This window comes from Anthonomus grandis, chromosome 6 (genome assembly GCF_022605725.1).
Source record: "Anthonomus grandis grandis chromosome 6, icAntGran1.3, whole genome shotgun sequence".
NCBI classification, from domain to species: Eukaryota; Metazoa; Arthropoda; class Insecta; order Coleoptera; family Curculionidae; genus Anthonomus; species Anthonomus grandis.
In genome coordinates, this window is record NC_065551.1 from 16,778,602 (window position 1) to 16,798,251 (window position 19,650).

Here is a 19,650-nt window from a genome sequence, read left to right on the forward strand (position 1 = left end):
ACAACCAAGGTTCATATGTACCTGGATACGACCTCCGCACCCGATTTAGGTACTTCGGTTTCGCCGTCTTTATTAAAAGCAGCGATATATTTTTCCAGTGGAAAGAAGCTTTGGTAAGCCCACGTTTCGATGTTATATGGTTCAAAATAACAACCGATAGATCGACAAAGTATTTCTGATTCCCCTACAGATTTCTCAGCAATACACACTACAGAAGATTTTTAACTCATCTGCCTAACAAAATCGACGATCTGCAAACAAACCATCCAAGTGCAAAAATTATTTTTGCGACAGATCCTGGCCCATATTACCGTACATGCAAAATTAGATCACAAATTCGAAACCGCAATATATGAACTAGAAATTAAAACTTCACTTATGCCGCGGAAAGTTCGGCATTTTAAATCAGCCGACGGGAGACATTTAAAACTGTTCCTCTCTTTGTTTCCTTAGAATGATGTGTATTTCAGGACCAATGATCCTTCAGAGAATGCAAGCGAGATTTAAGAGGTAATTATAGTGTTTGCCAGATATGGTGGTTCATATTCCGAACACCTTAGAAACCTCTTTAGATAGCAAACCGTGGGTCGATAAAAGTTGCGCCAAGGCCAAAGATCTGCAAATCGTCTCCCGTTTGTTGCCTTGAGAAATGCATACAAGCAAATGATCGATACCTGCAAACAAAAATATGATAAGAGAATAAATTTCGCTAAAAGAGAATAAGTTCTGGTCTATAACAAAAGGAGTTGACCAAGGTTTCTGTAGATCAAAAATTCCATCATTGACTAGAGAAGATGGTTCCATTGCGGTTGTTACAAAAGGCAGACTTGCTGGGTCAGATGTTCGCCCCAAACTGTACCGTAGACCCACAAAGAAAAAGACCATCGACTTTGCCAAGAGAGGCTTCTTCGATGCCAGAGATAGTCTTACCTCACAGAGATCTTGAAGAAAATCTTAAAGGCCTAAACGCTAATAAAGTCACCGGCCCTCATTGAATATCGGCAATACTTCTCCAAAATTTATGGTATTGTCTGCCAAATCTGCCTTTTTCATTGCGGTGATTGCAAATTAACACGAATTGAAAGGCTTGGGTTTTGGCATCATTTGCGATAAGCAGAGTTTTTATTGACTGCCTTGGTGCAATTTTAATTGAACCACAATTTGTTGAAGAGCTTTTCAAGGTGTTCGGAATATGGCATTTCCCTTCGCAGTTTTTCTAGCTATCGGACTAATACAAATTGTAAAAATAACAAAATTTCTAAAAATTGTGAAGTTATTGCAATAAAAAGATAATTTAATTTAAACAACATAATCTTATTCTAAACTGCAACTGCACTGATGGTTTTTTGAAACATGTTTAATTGTTCAATTTTTTTACATGCTCACAACGAGATTTCAATTTGTAGGGTGCACAATTTTAAAAAGGCATCAAGTAATAAGATCCCCCAATTGTTGCCATTGCAAACGTCCGAAAGTCTGATGCATCCTGCTAGAGATAAATACTTTTCTGGCCGCCTGGTACATACAGGTTGCTACCAGTTTTATTTTTAGAACTGAGTATTAAGTAATTAATTTTTTTGTCGAAGATGATGATTTAAATTGCTATTTATGAAGGAAGTCCAAAAGTAGGTAGATCCGGTTAGTGGCAGAGCCGACGCTAATGGGAAAGAAGATGGTAGTATAGTTAATATGAATTTCTGCAAAAAAATCGATTTTCTCCAGAAAGTGTATAGATCACTTAAGCCCTTACTGCTGAAAATTTCAAGTGGTTTGAGGGTTTTAATGTTGATACATGATCAAGGTAAGTGTGCAGACTCACTGGATTTCAGAAGAAAACACCATATACATATATATAGTAGTTAATTTGAATGAAAACAAGTTCATTTCTCTTTTACAGTATTTTATTTAATGCAAAATACTTTTATTAACATTAATAAATATATCATATTGACTAAACTTATGGTTTTGGTTATCACTGGCAAGTCCATGCTATTCGTTGTTAACAATTCCCCAGTCTCATATCGGGCAAATTGCACTCAAAATGACAAATGACACATGACAAAAGGACTTGTCGAGGATTGGGATTGTGTTAGGAACTGACAAGTCGTAAGATTCTTTGATGTCTTTTATTTTCATGTTTATGTAATTTTATTGTTATGTTTATGTAATTTGTCCCGGTATGCGACCTATCTTGGTACTACAAATTTTTAATTATTTATTAATTACACTGCCTCGGTTTAACATTTAATTTGGTAAGTTTGCTGTTTGACATAAGACTACCTGTCTACTAAGTTGATTCTTAACTAGTTTTAACAATTCATATCAGTATACCAGATGTAACCAAAATTTTGCGGCCGTCTCTTCTACTACTAGAAAAAACTGAAAAATTAATTATATTAATCTTCCAGACATTTCAAATCCTATTTAAATTAAAAATGCGATAACTGCTTGGCATATAGGCATATAAAATCCATTCTAGCCTCCTCAGAATGAAAAATCAAGTTTTTTTTGATATTTGGGAAAATAATGTATGCTAATATTTAAATATGTGAAGAAAAATAATTTCAAGTACCTGGAAAAAAAATTGTGTCAACTGCTCAGAGGTTAAACAAAAAAATTAAGTAATCTTGCCTTTTTTTAGACATTTTTGCATAAGACGACAAAATCCTAATTAATTAATCAGAGAGCATTGATATTTAAAAATGCGTCTGCATAATCCTGAAATTAATTAATTGGACACGTGCTTAAGCATTTTTTACGAACTTAATATATGCAAAGCAAAACCAACAGAATTTGAAAAAAAATTTACACCAAAATTGATAGGTTGCTGGTTTCCCCATAAAATACTGACCAATGGTTAATAAAAATTAACTTGATTAATGAGAACCTTAACCCAAAATTCCAAATTTACAATATCATTAGTCAAAAGAAAAGAAAAAAAACACAACACACATAATGAAAGGTGTACAGGTAATTATGTTCTAAAATTAGCATCGGCCAGCAACCAGCTGTAATATTTTCAAAAATAATATTGAAATGCAATAGTTTTGAAAATGATTTTAAGCTGGAAAATAATTAGCGATGATGTCTCCTAATTTTAAAAAATCGTATGTTTGTTTTTTTTTGGTCACAATAAGACTGATGTTATTTTAGCGAGATTTCAATTATAATCCATTATAAATTATTGTCCTTTAAAGCAAGCAATAATTTATAAATTCCTTTGTTATTATGACAAAAACGGATTCATTCAATTAAGAAAATGTCAACGGATTCAACGGTTTTAATGGCCGATGCGGAAACATTTTTCACGGTGGGCTTACGTTGGTTTAATAGAGTTTTATTGTGGGGATTATTCAAGCATTAAGACATTGGGGTTAATCCAGTCAGTTAATTACTATTTTATTATTTCGTTTTAGTGTATAATATTGTTTCGGGTTATTAATGTAAGAAAATATAACAAATTTTCACTTCTTGTAACTCTTGTTGCCTAAATATCCTGAAAATTTATTATTTTTATAATTTGTAATACTTAGTAATTTTACACTGTATATATGATACGGAAGACTATATAATCTAGAAGAAGTGTTAGAGAGTGTGAGGAGAAATTAGCAAACAAAAATAGGACAAAGACCACGAAGAAGCAGAGCATAAGTTGCGAAATGCTCTCTGTCTTCACATTTTATACGCCATAAGTCATTAGGTTTATAAACTTAAGTTAACTTTACTTAACTGTATTTGGTTTAAAGTTATTTGATTTTTTTCCAGACAGTTGAAGCCAGTTTCCCAAACAGGATCAAGCCAAGTTCTAGCTACCAAGGCATTGGAAGTAATTTTACTTTTCTTCTAGGCAGTACTAAGTTTTTCAATCCATTGAGTTTTTTTTTAAGATGCCAAGGCAATGGCATTTATTTTACTTTTCTTCCAAGCACTTCAAGTCAGTTTTTCAGACAGGGTGAATGTATTTTTTATCTGCCAAGGCAAAGGAAGTAATTTTTTATTTCTTCCAGGTAGTTGAGGACAGTTTTTTAGGCCATTAAGATCATTTTTTTAGTTGCCATGGCAATTAAAGTAATTTGTAATTTCTCCCAGGCAGTTGAAGCCAGAGTTTCAGATAACTTAGGTAATATTCATAAGTTGCCAAGGCAATGAAAGAAATTTATCATTTCGTTTAGGCTGTTAATGGCAAAATTTCAGTTAGTTAAGATGATTTTCGTTAATTGCCGAGGCAGTGAAAGTTATTTTACACTTCTTACAGGCAGTAGAAACCAGTTTTCCAGTTCACTGAGACCTTTTTTTTAATTGCTAAAGCAACGAAAGCAATTTCACTTTTTTTCCAAGCAGTTGAAGCCAGTTTTCGAGATAGAGTGAGCATTTACCTCTAAGCCAAAGGAAGTAATTTTTTTAATTTCTTCCAGGTAGAAGAGGCCAGTTTTTTAGTCCATTAAGACCATTTTTTTTAGTTGCCATGGCAATTAAAGTAATTTCAAACTTCTTTCAGGCAGTTGAAGCTACAATTCCAAGTAGCTTAGGTAATTTTCGTCAGTTGTCAAGGCAATGAAAGTAATTTGTCATTTCATTCAGGCAGTTGATGCCAGAATTTCAGTTAGGGTGATTTGCGTCAGCCGCCAAGGCACTGAAAGTTATTTTACTCTTCTTCCGGGCAGTAGAAACCAGTCTTCCAGTTCACTGAGACTTTTTTTTTTAAATTGCTAAAGCAACGAAAGTTATTTGAGTTTTTTTCCGCGCAGCTGAAACCAGTTTTCAAGACAGGGTGAATGTATTTTTAGCTGCCAAAGCAAAGGAAGTACATTTTTTATTTCTTTCAGGCGGTGGAGGCCAATTTTTCAGGATGTTAAGACCAATTTTTTTTAAATTGCCAAGGTAATTAAATTAATATGTAATTTCTTGCAGGCAGTTCAAGCCAGAGTTTCAGGTAGTTTATGGCATTTTCATCAGTTGCCAAGACAATGAAAGTAATTTGTCATTTCTTTCAGGCAGTTAAAGACTTCCAAATAGAGTTCCAAATAGTTGAGGTGATTGTCGTCAAGGTAATGAAAGTAATTTGTCACTTCTCAGTTGATTAGATAATGGAAGTAATTTCTTTATTTCTCCTAGGCAGTTAAAGCCAGTTTCCTAGCCCGCTTAAACTTTTTTTTTAGTTGCCAAGTTGCTAAGGCACTAAAGTAATTTGTCATTTATTCCAGACAGTTGAAATCAGTTTTCCAGATAGCTAAAACAACTTTTTTCAGTTGCTAAAGCAATAGAAGTATTTTCTTGATTGTTTCTGGATGAGGACTCATCCTCCTAAATACCAAATCAATCAAAATGTCATGTTGATGACTCGTAGATCGAGAGATATCCGTAAATTGGTCTTCCAAGCATTACCGAGAAAAATATAATATTTGAATGTGGCTTATTTTTGAATCCGTCATCATATTACATCATACATCATATTACAGATACGTCCTTCGTGTATGAAATGAAGCCCTTGCTTCATATGCCCTTATTTTGACATTTCCGTGTATAGTATACGTCCTTGCATTAATCAACTCAGATCAGGGATCTCTGGATTGATCCACTGCCATTTTCATCAAATTTCAGGGAGTGTGAAAGCATTTTCTCCGCTGCCAAGGAAAGGAAGGTACGTTTTCATTTTTCTAGGTTGAGGTCATTAGTTTCACTTGCCAAGGTAATGGAGGTATTTTCTTACTTCTTCTAGGGCGTCACAGCTATTTTTATCAGTTTTATTTTCACTACTCCATAGAAAACATTGAAATGATTGAGTAGGGCAAGAAAAATACAATACTACATAAACTACATTTTGTCAAATGAATAAATAATCAAAAATAATAGCTGCCTACAATAATACAAGAAAAAAGAAAATTTTATGGTAACTGTCTATGAAAAGTAATTTTGGACAAACTCTAGTTGAATATATTACCTCAGCAGACTTAAAAATGCTACACGCTCTGAGCATTGGAAAGAACTACCAAATGGTCGCTCTAGATCTAGATAGGAAAAAAGAATTTCTAGATGACAAACGGAGCATATGATGGTTTAGATGCTGCAATAAGTTGGCAAAATAAATTTTATTATGTAAGAGTGTAAAAACAATTAGAGATCAGCAGATTTTCGTTTCTTCTCAAGGCTACAGAAGGAAAACCTTTCTCGTAGGCACTTAAGTGAAAAATCAATTTCTTGATATATTCCGTCACGTTTATGTGAAAGAAATTTATGCTGAACATTTTATAGTTCATTCATATGGGTCTTATAGTATGGTAGTATAATATATAGTATGGTGATTCTACAGTGTAGTCACACTGTAGACTCCAGCGTTGATCTCACATAAGAGAAATACAAGATTTTCAGACTTAAGATATTATTAAAGGTCTGTGCCCAGATTTTATTAAAATGCAGCATTCGGTAACTTCGAATTATAATGTCCTGAATATGTAGCTGAAAGAAAGAGCGCTATCGAACGTCACCCCTAAATCTCTGAATGTCGTTGCTCTCGATACAGCCTCATATTCTATAGTATAGTCATAGTTATTAGGCTGTTCTTCAGAGAAACAGAAACGACTTAATACTTAACTTAATTAAAGGCAGATTGTTATTTTTGCACCATGAATCGAGGAATGTAATATTATTTTACAGTTTTATATAATCTAAAATATTCTTGATGCCACAATATCATTTTGTATCATCCGCATATCACAAACTATTAACAGTGAGTTATACACCATAACATTCCATGTGTTGAAGGCAACCAATAGGGCTAAAAAAGTTTATTAAGCGGCAAGAAAAACCGTAGTTTTGGTCCAGAATATTGAGAAGAATACCAAGGTCTAGTCGGTATCTTCGAGAAAGCGGTATAGGCAATGTCAACTTGTGAACTGACATTTATTGACTCCGATATATGTCCTGTAAGACAAATAAGTTACAGTTAAGCATACAGCTTGCTAAATCTGTAGGCTTGTGGTAGATTTGCCATTTATAAATTGATGTAACCTTTCACTGAAAGACATAAGATGAATGAAGAACACGTTTAAAACATTTAGAAAAGTTGTTGATTATTATAATAAATCAGAAAAATATTCTTATTTTAGTGCCAGATTAAAGAGAATTGTTAGGGGTTTAACAAAAACACACATAAGAAAAAGGCTGGTGTTTTGTCAGGGCTGAATAGAACATAATTGTTGATAAATTGGGCAAAATTATGGGTTCTACATGTGGATTTTGAGTTTTAATAATATTATTTTGTGGTGATCTAGTAGTAGTGTAAGAAATTTGAAAGAAATCGGCAAATGCATTGGCAATATCGTGACGTGAGGGCTAGTTAACAATTTTTCTTTTTGTTCAAGCATAGTTTATGGTATCCTTGTGTGCATTAGGTTCCAAAACTTTGAAACTGCGGTTTCAAATTTAAGTCGTCTTTAAGTCGTCAAGCACTGGGACAAAGGAACGTTGATCTGTAATATCCCTATATGACAGAGCAATGTCTTGGAAGATAATTAGGTTTAAATTTTTGCCACACACTATGATTTTCATTTCATCAAGAATTTTATTACTGCTGCGGAAAACAAAAGAGAGAGAAAAAAGAGCTGCAAGGCATTATTAACATCTCCAGTAATACTTCACGCCACTCAATTCCGAGAAAGCTAACATATAAAATTCTATGATCAATTCAGTTTTTCACACAGGGTGAAAGAATATGTTTTGCTGTCAATGCAAGTAACCTGCCATTTCTTTCAGGGAGCTGAAGACAGTTTTTTAGGCAGTTAAAGCAACTTTTTTTAACTTTCCAGACAGGTTAAAGGGACTTTTGTAGCTGCCAAGGCAACAAAAGTTTTTTCACATTTTCTCCAGGGTGTTAATGCCGGTTTTTCAGGCAGTCGATCATCATCTCTACCATTCAAATGAAAGAAAAGAAGAGACAAAAAGTTGCCAATAAGAAATATTTATTTTTCTTCTCCATGTGTCAGTTTTCTCTTTTATTGCCTAAATAATTATGAAATAATTCTAAGCGAATTATAGCACTATATGCTTGATATGACCCCAATATAAATTGGCACTTGCCTGATTCAAAAAATTCTAATCAAATTTTCGTAAAAAAATGCACTGAAAGTAATAAATATAAAACGAAAAATTTGAATCGAAATTTATTTCCTTTAAGTTTGGCTTGGGGGAAGCGAAAACTATTTATTATTGGGCTGTTACGCAGTAAAGTTTTTTTTTATTTAGTGATAATAATAATTTGCTATGAGTGACGACGCACCTAATTGGCTTGATTTTGTATTAGACCCTCCAAGAAGACATTCGATTTTCGTAAGTAATGATTCTAAAATTAATATGGGAATAAGTTTTCTCTAATATCCTTAGGCAGAAAAAGAAAAAACTTTCTAGTTACAAGTACAAATCATTGGCTGCAGATTGGTTAGAAAGAATGTTGTGAGAACTACAATATTATTTTCATTTATACATTATCTTTATTATTTAAACATTATGCAAGATTTCAATCAGTATCCACACTGACGAAATAAAATAAATATCCACAAATTCATTTATATAATTTATACCTCACTTTCTAAGTAAACGATCTAATTTACGTAGAAATATTTCAATTTTAACTGCATGGATGTGCCGAAAATCAAAACAACGATAACACAGTAAATTATGCGAATTTCCATATATTTTCTATGCGGGAACCCGCTGTTTAGATACGCTTGCCAAAAAATGCCGACTAAGTAACAAAGCCGCCATAATTTAATGAAAACCGATGCATTTACGTTTCCTGAGTCATTTTTACATACCGCCTGAAATTTGACAGTCCAACAGTCTATCAATATTACCTTGTTGATCCTAAAATAACGATTCTATTTCGCGCTCTTACACGGTGGACAACTAAAATGGTTTGCTACTAGTTTTCCAATGAAGGGGATTTAAATCAATAAGTCACACATTGCTTTGAAAATCCTGTGATCAAAATTTCTTTATGAAAACCAGTTGGCTCATAGAGTCAATGTATAGAATCATTTTTAATATTGAAGGAAAAAAATGGTTACCAAGAACTTGGAATTTATAAGATAAACAAATAATTTAGACCTTACTATTCTCACACCATTTATTCTTTAAAAGATTTTTTTACTTATGTTACTTCTATGCACTCACTTCTTTTTTCTCTTGTACTGTTGGTACTTTTCCGGGCTCACCAATTTCTTCATTAGTCGCCTATTTTTCTATTGTTTATACTGTAATTGGATACTTACCCACTCCATTTTCTTTAAGTACTCCTTGGCCCTAAAACTTTCTTTTGATATTGTCGCTCTTCCAGATTCAGTTTTACGTTTCTTGGTACTACTTGGTTCTTCACTACTTTCTTCGTTACTCAAATCCTCTTTTGTTGATCTTTCGAGATCGGTAATTTACGTTTTTGGTAGACTCTTTTATTGAATTTATTTCTGCACATTCACTTTGTGTTTTATGAGGGGACTCTTTTTTATTTATTTTCCAAACTATTTTTTTTAATGTGCTTTCTTTATATTCTTCTTTAGTACAGTTGTACTTCTAATTTAGTACAGTCGTACATTAGTACATCTAATGTTAATCCTTCTCTAGGCTCATCAATATTTTCTTTAATCAACTATTCTATTATCTATTTGTTCTTTTAAAATTGAGACCTTTCTCTACTCGGTAATTCTATCTTTTCTTCCTTAGCTTACCCGTTTAGTGACTTATACTAATTTGTCCTCTAATTAACAATATTTTCGCTCTACAATAGACTTTTTTCTTACTATTTATTTTCCAGGCTAAAATTCTTCTTCTTTAGTTAATTGGCCTCTTATTGATCTTTTGTTTTATTAATTTATTTACTAGGCAAGTGTTTATATACTTGTTACAGTATCAACAGCATTTAGGCCAATTATTAATACCAAATTTAAAGTATAAGAGAAACTTAAAATCGGTATAAAAACACAGTCGGATTTTTGCAACTTACATTATGTACACATTATGAGAAATAATAATAAGTAATATTACAAAATTAAAAGACCTAAATTTTAAAATAATTTAGAAAAATTTGGTGAATATTGATATTGATATTCACCAGGCAAATTTATTCAATACGGAACACATTTTATATGTATGTAGCCTTAAAACTATTAATGCGAGGGAAATCTAGGTAGAAACTTTTTCTTGATCTAGTACTTCTAGCATTAAATGAGAAATTAATTTAATAAATTTCAAATAAAATCCTGGAATAATCCTAATCTGGTTTCTAATTATTAAAAAAAAATGATGCAAGTTTTTAATCCTTCTGTTTTTCATAGATCAACACTCAAACATATGTACCAGAGTCCAATTATCAACACCTATTTTTGAGTAGCAACCACACTTTTTAAAATATAAGTATTTAAGAAATTTGCGGAGATCATATCCATCTTGTAATCTTGGCAAAACAACACTTTCAACTTAACGCATACATTTTGGTTAAAATTTTTAGTGCTTCCAGAAACATACCCAAAGGCTTTTAAGGCTTCTTTAAGTTTGGTACTAATATGATCAGCAAGGTTAAGAACCCACATTAAATATTACATCCAAGTCATTCTGGCTAGAGGTAACAATGTGTGTTTATTTGTCTCAATTCAATCTTCTACTATTAACCTTTTTCCAGATGTAATAAACAGTAGAGCAATTTCATTATTTCACAAACTGATTAATTTGTTCTTTACATAACTCTACTATTATTGCCCCTTTATAATTTTATTTTTTTTGATATTATTTTCCGTCCGATTCCTAGTTCTTCCAGGCTTATTTCTCCTCTGACTTATTTACTTGTTCCTTCTTTGGGATCACTATCTATATTAGCTGGCTCTTCTGGTATTGATTGAGTTTGTTGTCCTCATTAATTTATTGATATGTTATTTTCCTAATTTATAAGTAATACAAAACAATTAAGTTTTATTACTTACAAGTTAAGGAAATAAAATATAAAGAGCATAGCTTATTTAATTTTAACTTGTGTCACCTTGTAGAACTTCCAAAAATACCAAAAATCAGTTCATTATTAGGCGGTATAGATAATTTGTGTAGTCGGTTAGAACTGAAAATACATTTTCACCACATTTTTTTTCAGCGTAAATTTGGAAGGGATAACTATAAATGTTCCACTTGACAAAATTTGTTTTAGTGTCCGATTTAACGCGCACGTTAAGTTGACATTCATAATTAGTCAAAATGGTACGTTTGTTGTTTCTGTTCACGTATATAGTCAGGGATTTTGGTGAAAATCTTGAAAGTGAAAACTAGTGTTTTATGAAATAATTGTATTTTTTCTCTCAACTTAGGCGTCCGACGATGATCAAAAAATGGCGGTCATCCGCAAAGCGTTCCAAATGTTCGACACGAGCAAGTCTGGGTTCATCGAGACCACGAAGATCGCCACCATCTTGAATACTATGGGTCAGCTGTTCGATGAGGGTGAACTGAACAACCTGATCAGGAAGAACGATCCAGACCATTCTGGAAAGGTGAATTTTGACGGATTTGCTGAAATTGCTTCACATTTTCTCGAGGAAGATGATGACGCCAACACCCAACAAGAACTTAAGGAAGCTTTCCGGTAAATTCTTCTTTATTGTGATACATGGAATGCCTAATTGATTTTTTCTAATATTTCAGGCTGTACGACAGGGAAGGCAACGGTTACATCACCACAGGTACACTAAAAGAAATCTTAGCTGCCCTCGATGACAATCTGACCAGCAGGGATCTTGATGGTATCATTGCTGAGATTGATACTGATGGATCTGGAACTGTTGACTTTGATGGTGAGTATACAAAATGTTAATAATAATCAAAATAATTAATTTTAAAATATGTTTGTTTCAGAATTTATGGAAATGATGACTGGAGACTAGAAAAGTTCAAAATTCTATTGTTGTTTTGTATTATTGTTAAGCCTGTTATTTATTTCTTTATGCTTAAAAAAGACAATCTGTATAATAATCAGAATATAAATAAACAAAAGTTATTTTTAGAAAATATGGGTTTTTATAAGAAATTCGGAAAAAAGCTAAACTTGCCAACGTTGCATTGATAAACCACTACTTGAGCATTCCCTTTATAATAGTTAAATAATCAGAAGTCAAGTTAGATGTGATAAATCTTATGTAAATGCGAGGTTGTCAAGCTGCCCAAAATTTTCAAAGTTCTAAATTATCTTTTTATTTTTTATTTTACACTGAAAAATAGAACTGTTTTTTGAAATATTACATATGCAGTTTTTTCGGTAAGAACGAGATATTTTTAGACACTTAGATCCATAATTAATACGAGCTTGTTTACGAGAGTAAATCAATCTTTTGCTGATTAGAGTCGCTAATGATCCGACAAAGTGACAGCACGGTTTTCCGCACACAACAAAAAAAAATATGAAAAAATAATTTTGTCCGATCGGAATAACTTGCTCGCACTCCAGAGATTATTAATAAATTATGTATGAATTTCTTTTACAGCAAAATGGTAGAATTATTAAAGTTGAACTATTTCCTTCTATTTATCCTCCTCTTATTGTTAGTATAGGCAAAAGGTCTAATATAGTTACCTCTTAAGTGGTGAAATCTTTCCCAGTTAATTAGTGCAGGATTTACAAATATTCCGCCTTACGCCATATGTCAGATGTCACCCTAAATAAAAAATTATGAGAAAAAAAATGAAAATTACGGAAAAAAATTCCATGCTACGCCCTATTTTAACTCCAAAAACGTCACTGAAAATACCATTGATTGTAGTACAGATCAAGGCTGAGTCAAAACGGTCTTAGAATACTATAATAAAAAAATTATAGTATATACAAATATAGTATATAAAAAAAATTATAGTATAAAAATAAGTGGCTTCTTCAATTGCTGTAAAAGCGCTTAGGTTATCGCTCCCATTTTCTTGCAAACTGATCAGAGCATCATGCCGAGCGGACCACCTTGTTACATCTACCCGTTTAGATACATTAGCTCCAGGTTTTAAATTGGTAAATAGTATTTTCCAGCGACAAGTAGATGCCGAGAAAAAGGTATCGAGGTTCTGCAAGGTATCAAAAAATTTCAATGATTCCGTAGTACATTCTGCCGAGCAGACACCAACCATATTCAAAGAGTGCGCAGCACATGGACGTGACCCGCTTGTGGGTTACGATTTAGGCTTCTAAGCTTGTAAACCACCGTAGCAACCAGACATGTTACTGGCATTGTCGTAAGACTGACCTCTACAATGATTTAAATCCAAATTGTGCAATTCCAACTTGGAAAGAATGGCATTTTCCATATCTTCGGCCTTATGTCCCACATTTGGCAAGAACCCAATAAAACCCTCTACTGGATTTCCGTTCGTAACATATCTAATAATAATAGATAATTAACTTGATTTTTCTTCTGCTGATGCCGCAGTAAAGTTATTTGACACCTGTGGTGTTCTTTGGAGTTTTCATGCAAATTTAAAATTTTATTTACATTACTCCAATCGTTTATACCATCAGTAGCCATTTTTGAAGTACCTCCAAAAAGCCGACATGGAATACAAAACAGACTTTTCTTGGAAACCGAATAAATTAAGTATTTTCGTTGTTGCACTTCTCCATTAGCCGGTTTTCGAGTAAAAACGTTTTTTGTCAGACACCTCGTTTTGTTCCCAGTAACAGTTTTTGTGACTGAAAAATCTGCGTCAGTATTTTGACAAGTTTCTGGTTTTTTGATTTTTTCAAATTTACACTGACGTTTAAAAACAAAAATATTTTACGTATATTTTCATTAAATTTTATTTAAAACTACCAGCACTGGCATAGACAGGTTTGCTATAAAACATAATAAATATTTTTACCAATATCAAATTTAGGTAAAAGTTTCAGCACAATACATTTTTATTTTTTAATAATTGCTTTTATACAATATCCATATTCCATACTATTAGCTACCTATATAAAAGGATTATTAACAGCTTAGTAATGCTAATATACCCAGTGGCATATGTAAAGGGGACGTCCCTTCCCTCCGAGGAAAGTGAGACTCTTTAGATTGTTTATTTTTTAGAATATATTTACTATAAACTCATAATTAACACAGAATACATAAATATTATTTTACAATCATTTTTACCCAATTATCACATTTAAAGTGTTTTTTTTAACGAACTACATTTACCAATGTGTACGCACCTTTAATGCGGTCGTCTATTCAGTCATTCATATTTATCACTCACTTCTTATCATAACCATATCATAACCAGACGAGCGAACATTTTGGCGGGAATTTCGCAAATATTTACAAGGGTTTTTTTATTTTTACTGTTGTATATATGTACTAAATACTAATTTAGAAATAATCATTTTGCGCTATAGTCCATTTTTTAAAATTGTTTCGGTCCCACCACATCAAAATTAATTCGTATAGATGCCACTAAATATTGAATATACCTATTTACCTAATATCATAACCTTTACCTGCAAATATTTACCTGCATAACTTTCGATCGTTTCATCCAAATTTTCAGTTGGTATAGGTAAATTAGTATCGGCACAATCGGCAGGCATCTCAGGAGAGCAAGCAACGAGGTTGGAATTATGCTCACTAGAGGTTGAAGGTTTATTTTAAAAAAAGTCTTTAATTTTTCTTGTTTTGTCTAAAACAGCCTGAACCTGCCTTCGTTTTTTTTCAGCAATGGCTTTGTACTGCGCCCCACGTAATAGCTTTCGTTCGTCACTCATGATAGTTAAGTTTAGAAAAACTAAATTTTCGCAAAACTTGCTTCACACAGCACAAAAATAGGAATTAAAAAACGATAAACCTACAGAAAATCGGGCACGCGGCGACGGCGTATAAAAAGGGCTCGCATCCAATATCTATATTTATATATATATATAAATATAGATATTGGATATATATACATATATATATATATATATGATATAAATATATATATATATATATATATATATATATATATATATATATATTATAATAAAAATAATAAAATAGATATTCTTTCATGTTTTACCTATCTATTATTGATTTATAATACCTTAGAAACGGAATATGTTATGGTAGCAATAATACCTGCTATCACACCTAGGGCATTATAAGCGGGCATTATGATAATGCCCGGAAATTTTATTGCTTATCCAATTTTATTTCTCTCATAATAAAGAATAAACATCCATTTTATACAAAAAATTTTTGAAAATCAAATCAGAATTAACGGATCTAGTGAAAATTGGAAATTGATGCGTGACTTAGATATGTATGGGTCATCAAAAGATAGTGCGATTCCGGGGCGTTGGTCTGCAGAGGGTATTAACAACTATTTTGTTAATATAGCACAAGTTAATCCTGATGCGGATTTGTTAAATTTTTACCTTAATAATACATTATCAAAGGCCAATGTTTTTCATTTCAGATTAGCTACGGATCAAGAAGTTAAAGATGCTCTTTTTCAAATTAAATCAAAAGCCATTGGAGATGATGATATTGGTATTGATATGTTGCTACTTTGCTGTCCTATAATTCTCCCTGTAATAACACATTTAGTAAACTATAGTATAGAAAAATCATCTTTTCCTGATAAATGGAAATGCTCTTTGGTAACACCTCTTCCTAAAGTAAATAATCCTGTAGAATTGAAGGACTTACGCCCGGTTAGTATACTTCCTACTATTTCTAAGGTCTTAGAAAGAATTCTTAATATCCAGATAAGGGAATATGTACAAAAATGTAATTTACTACCGGAAGTACAGTCTGGATTTCGACCAGGATACAGTTGCTCGACGGCGCTTTTGAAGGTCACAGATGATATTATTCAAGCTATCGAAAATGACGAACTAACTGTCTTTATTCTTCTAGACTATTCAATAGCGTTTGACAGGATAAATCACACTCTTCTTTTGGCAATTTTAAAATATCTGGGTTTTAATATACATTCATGCACCTTAATTGCTAGTTATTTACAAGGTAGAAGTCAAAGGGTAAAATTGAATGGTAAATTGTCCAATGCAAAACAGCTTTTATTTGGCGTTCCACAGGGATCCATTTTGGGACCTCTTCTGTTTACATTGTATACTTCACAGATGGCCAAATACATTAGATTTGCACTTCTTCATTTTTACGCAGATGATACACAAATGTATAAATCCTGTAAGTTACACCAATTGCTACAAACCATAAATCAATGAAATGAAGATTTAAGTACGCTTCTTTCAATCTCACAGAAACATTGCTTAGAGCTCAAGCCTTCTAAATCTCAAGTCTTACTTTTTGGTAGAAACAGGGCACAAAATTCACAATTACCTAATATTAAATTAACGTTAAATGACGAAAGTCTTATTGTCACCGATTTTGAAGAATTTGGGCCTAATTTTAGATAGCAGTTTAAGGTTCACTCAACACATTAATATGTGTATAAAGAAAGCCTTTATCAATTTAAAACTTATATTTAAGCAAAGACACTTATTAACAACTTCAATGAAAAGGATGCTCTGTGACTCTTTAGTGCTTTCCCATTTTAATTTTGCAGATGTATATGGACCATGTTTGCTAAAAAGAGATAAATACCGTATCCAACTAATACAGAATCATTGCGTAAGGTTAATTGGGGGTCTGCGGGGCAGGGAACAGGGAGTATCGGCTAAATTAAGAGAGTTGAACTGGCTTAGAATGGATGAGAGGCGTATTTATCACTCAATAGTTTTAGTTTATAAAATAATAGCAAGGAAATGTCCAGAATATTTATACAAAAAAATTAAGTTTCGCACTGAAATACATAACTTAGATCTTCGCGACAAAGGCTCTATAACCATACCACGTCACTCCACGTCTATCTTTGAGAGATCTTTTATTTATAATATAGCGAAGCTTTACAACAGGATTCCAAATAATTTGAAACATTTGCCGGTGTCTTTTAAAAGAAAAATTAGGTCTTACATTAAATATTTGATGTAGTATATTATGATGTTTTATAGTGGCTAATCTGATTGCAATAATGTTTAGGGTGTAGTACTTATTGATATGAAATACTAAACTCACGAATTTACATATAATTTGCTTTTTTTTAATATAAATTATAGTACCTATTTAAAATTGTTATGTAGTTAGTTTTAGCTTAAGGTATAGGGTTCAGTAGAGTAGCTATAAGCTAGACTGCGCCGTAATAGACCTTAGCAATAAGTTTATATCTTTGTATTATATGGGAAAATAAAAGTCATATTATTATTATTATTATTATGTTTCTTTAAATACTAAAAATTAAACTTTATTTCCAAAATAAAAATTACAATTTTGAAATGTCCCGGAAAACGTAGCTGATCTCACTATAGAATGGTCGGTGTTTTTTGTGATGGTAGAGGTGGCAGCATTAACGCTATTTTGTATAGTTTGTAAATTGTCTATTAAAGAATTTTCAATAGTCGATACGAAATTAACCTCGGAATTAACTGTATTGGCAATCATTTTGGCTACTTTATTTTTGGATGAAATACTTTCTTCTATATATCCTTCAGCTATTGAAGAGCTTTTCCTTTTCCCATGTTGTTTTAGCATTGCAAACGAAGCACCTGCCTCAACAAGTAAAGTTGACGATGTGCGACGCAAACAGTGGCCGGTATAAGCTTCTGCATTATCCAGTTTTAAAAATTTTGCGATCAATGTTGGGACGCTTCCTATGGTATTTTTTCCAGCGAATCTTTCTATAGGTAAGAAAGAATCTTCGCTCCTTTATTCCAGCTGGTCTTAATGCTGCGTACTTTTTTATTAAATTTAAGGCGCCTAAATTTTCTTCAATGATTTGAAATTTTCTTCAAACTTTTTGAAGTTGAAGTTTTAGTTTCTGGTACCTTTATAACCAAAACCGTTCCTCTATCTTCAATATCATCAATGGTCATTTTGACCAACTCATCTCGTCTTAAACCTCCAAAAGTACCCATTACCAATATGACTTTGTGTACCAAGTAGATATCATCAGGAGCCTTCTTAATAAATTTTATTATTTGTTCTCCTTCCAAAACTTTAGACTTCTTCAGGATATATCCTTTCGACTTAACTTTTAAAAAAGATATGAGACGATGGTATTGCGAGATGTCTATATTTTTATAGACCATTAACGTAGACCTTAAGGTAGAATACTTGGTACAGAGAAAGTTCGGACTGTATTTTTCCGACTAAAAATATAAAAATTTGTTAAACATATATACCTTTTAAAATAAAATCAATAACTTACCAGTTCCTGAAAATATGCCATTAGAACGGTTTCGGTTATTTGAACAATTGCGTTGGGATCTTTCCAAATACCAAATATGCCATACTCCCGATCATACTGTTGGCTTGATTTAACTGGCAAAAGATTTTTGGTCGCTTTTATGGCCTTTTCTCTTATATTTTGTGGAATTTCTTCCATTTTAAGCAAATATTTAAACAAAAAATGCCAACTGACTAACTGACAGAAACATCAAAGTCAAACTTAAATAATCACTGCAAGTCACTTGATAAATTTCTGTAGGTAGGTATGTACGGGCTACTATTTCCACCTTCCGGGTATTATCGTCCTTACAATGCCCTTGATATATAAATAGCTATAAAATTTGCCGCCTCTCAAGTTTTGCCGCCTTACGCCTGAGCATAATTGGCGTAATGGGAAATACGGCACTGCAGTTAATCAAAATCGGATGGTAGGAAGAAAACTTACTTTGGCCCCTGGAAGAAACTGTTTATGTTCTACTTTAGGTAAATTAGTAGTAGTACTATTTTCGCTATGTCTTACATATGCCATTTTACATAATGACAGCACTAAACATTCAATTGGGTTGCAGATGTACACAGGGTGTCTTAATTTGGACAGTTTTGTAGGTTATCTCGGTGGTTATAGAAGATAGACGCGTGCGTATTACTATGCTGTTTTTTTTATTCAACGAAAGATACCGTTGTCAAACATTTAACAGCTGTCACAGTTTTTAATCTACAGGATGCATGCAAATACTGTATATTATAGCTGTTATTATTGATTGCTGTAATTGTTCAGAATTTCTATACCGCATGATATAAACTTTATTTTATAGGTATCCCCACAAAAAGTTTAAAATGAAAAGATCGGGAGATGCTGTTTGCTTTTCTTTACGCCTATTTCAAATTAAATTACTCTACAAGATGTAAATGCAGTAAACTGTAAGTGCATGTAAACGCTAGCTATGCATGCCAAAACATTAATAGATAAAAACTTTGTAGGGACCTGTTAAAATGTTAGTCTGCCTCCTGAATTATCTTTCCTTCATATCTTTCACTATTCAGCATATCCTATTTTTCAGAATTGTCGTAATTTCTTTGTGAGATTATTCTGAATCTGAATAAATGCAAATCGCAATGCGTAACTAGAAAGACACAATTATATTTTTAAATTGACTTTTTTGTAATTATCTGTCATTCTGTCGTGGCCTCCTTAAAAACAATGCGGAATTGTTTTCAATGAATGAAATCATGACCATGGACTACTATTAAAATTTAAATAATCGGTAATTATTTTATGAAAATTGTCTGTTATTTACTCATTTCCGAAAATAAATCTATAGTTACATATTTTTAAATAGGACAAAATTAAGCGGATTTTTCTATTAAAAACTACGCA

At 32.4% G+C, this 19,650-nt stretch overlaps 1 protein-coding gene across 2 annotated transcripts; it reads left to right on the top strand.

The window, feature by feature from the left end:
* Positions 1-8,168: 8,168 nt before the first annotated feature.
* On the top strand, positions 8,169-12,039 carry LOC126737441 (troponin C-like). Of its 2 annotated transcripts, none has more exons than XM_050442346.1 (4): positions 8,169-8,325; positions 11,343-11,617; positions 11,677-11,825; positions 11,887-12,039. In XM_050442346.1, the coding sequence occupies exons 1-4, from the start codon at positions 8,260-8,262 to the stop codon at positions 11,913-11,915; spliced, it is 519 nt and encodes a 172-aa protein (XP_050298303.1). In that variant the 5' UTR covers positions 8,169-8,259; the 3' UTR covers positions 11,916-12,039. The 2 variants fall into 2 exon arrangements, with proteins under 2 accessions (XP_050298303.1, XP_050298304.1); XM_050442347.1 differs by lacking the exon at positions 8,169-8,325 and adding an exon at positions 11,082-11,235.
* The last annotated feature ends 7,611 nt before the right edge of the window (positions 12,040-19,650 follow it).

Bases quoted from the DNA above. Each gene is read 5' to 3' on its own strand.
- LOC126737441 (XM_050442346.1), top strand. From the start codon at position 8,260: ATGAGTGACGACGCACCTAATTGGCTTGATTTTGTATTAGACCCTCCA. The intron at 11,618-11,676 runs GTAAATTCTTCT...CTAATATTTCAG, and splicing joins GAACTTAAGGAAGCTTTCCG to GCTGTACGACAGGGAAGGCA. The intron at 11,826-11,886 runs GTGAGTATACAA...TGTTTGTTTCAG, and splicing joins TGGAACTGTTGACTTTGATG to AATTTATGGAAATGATGACT.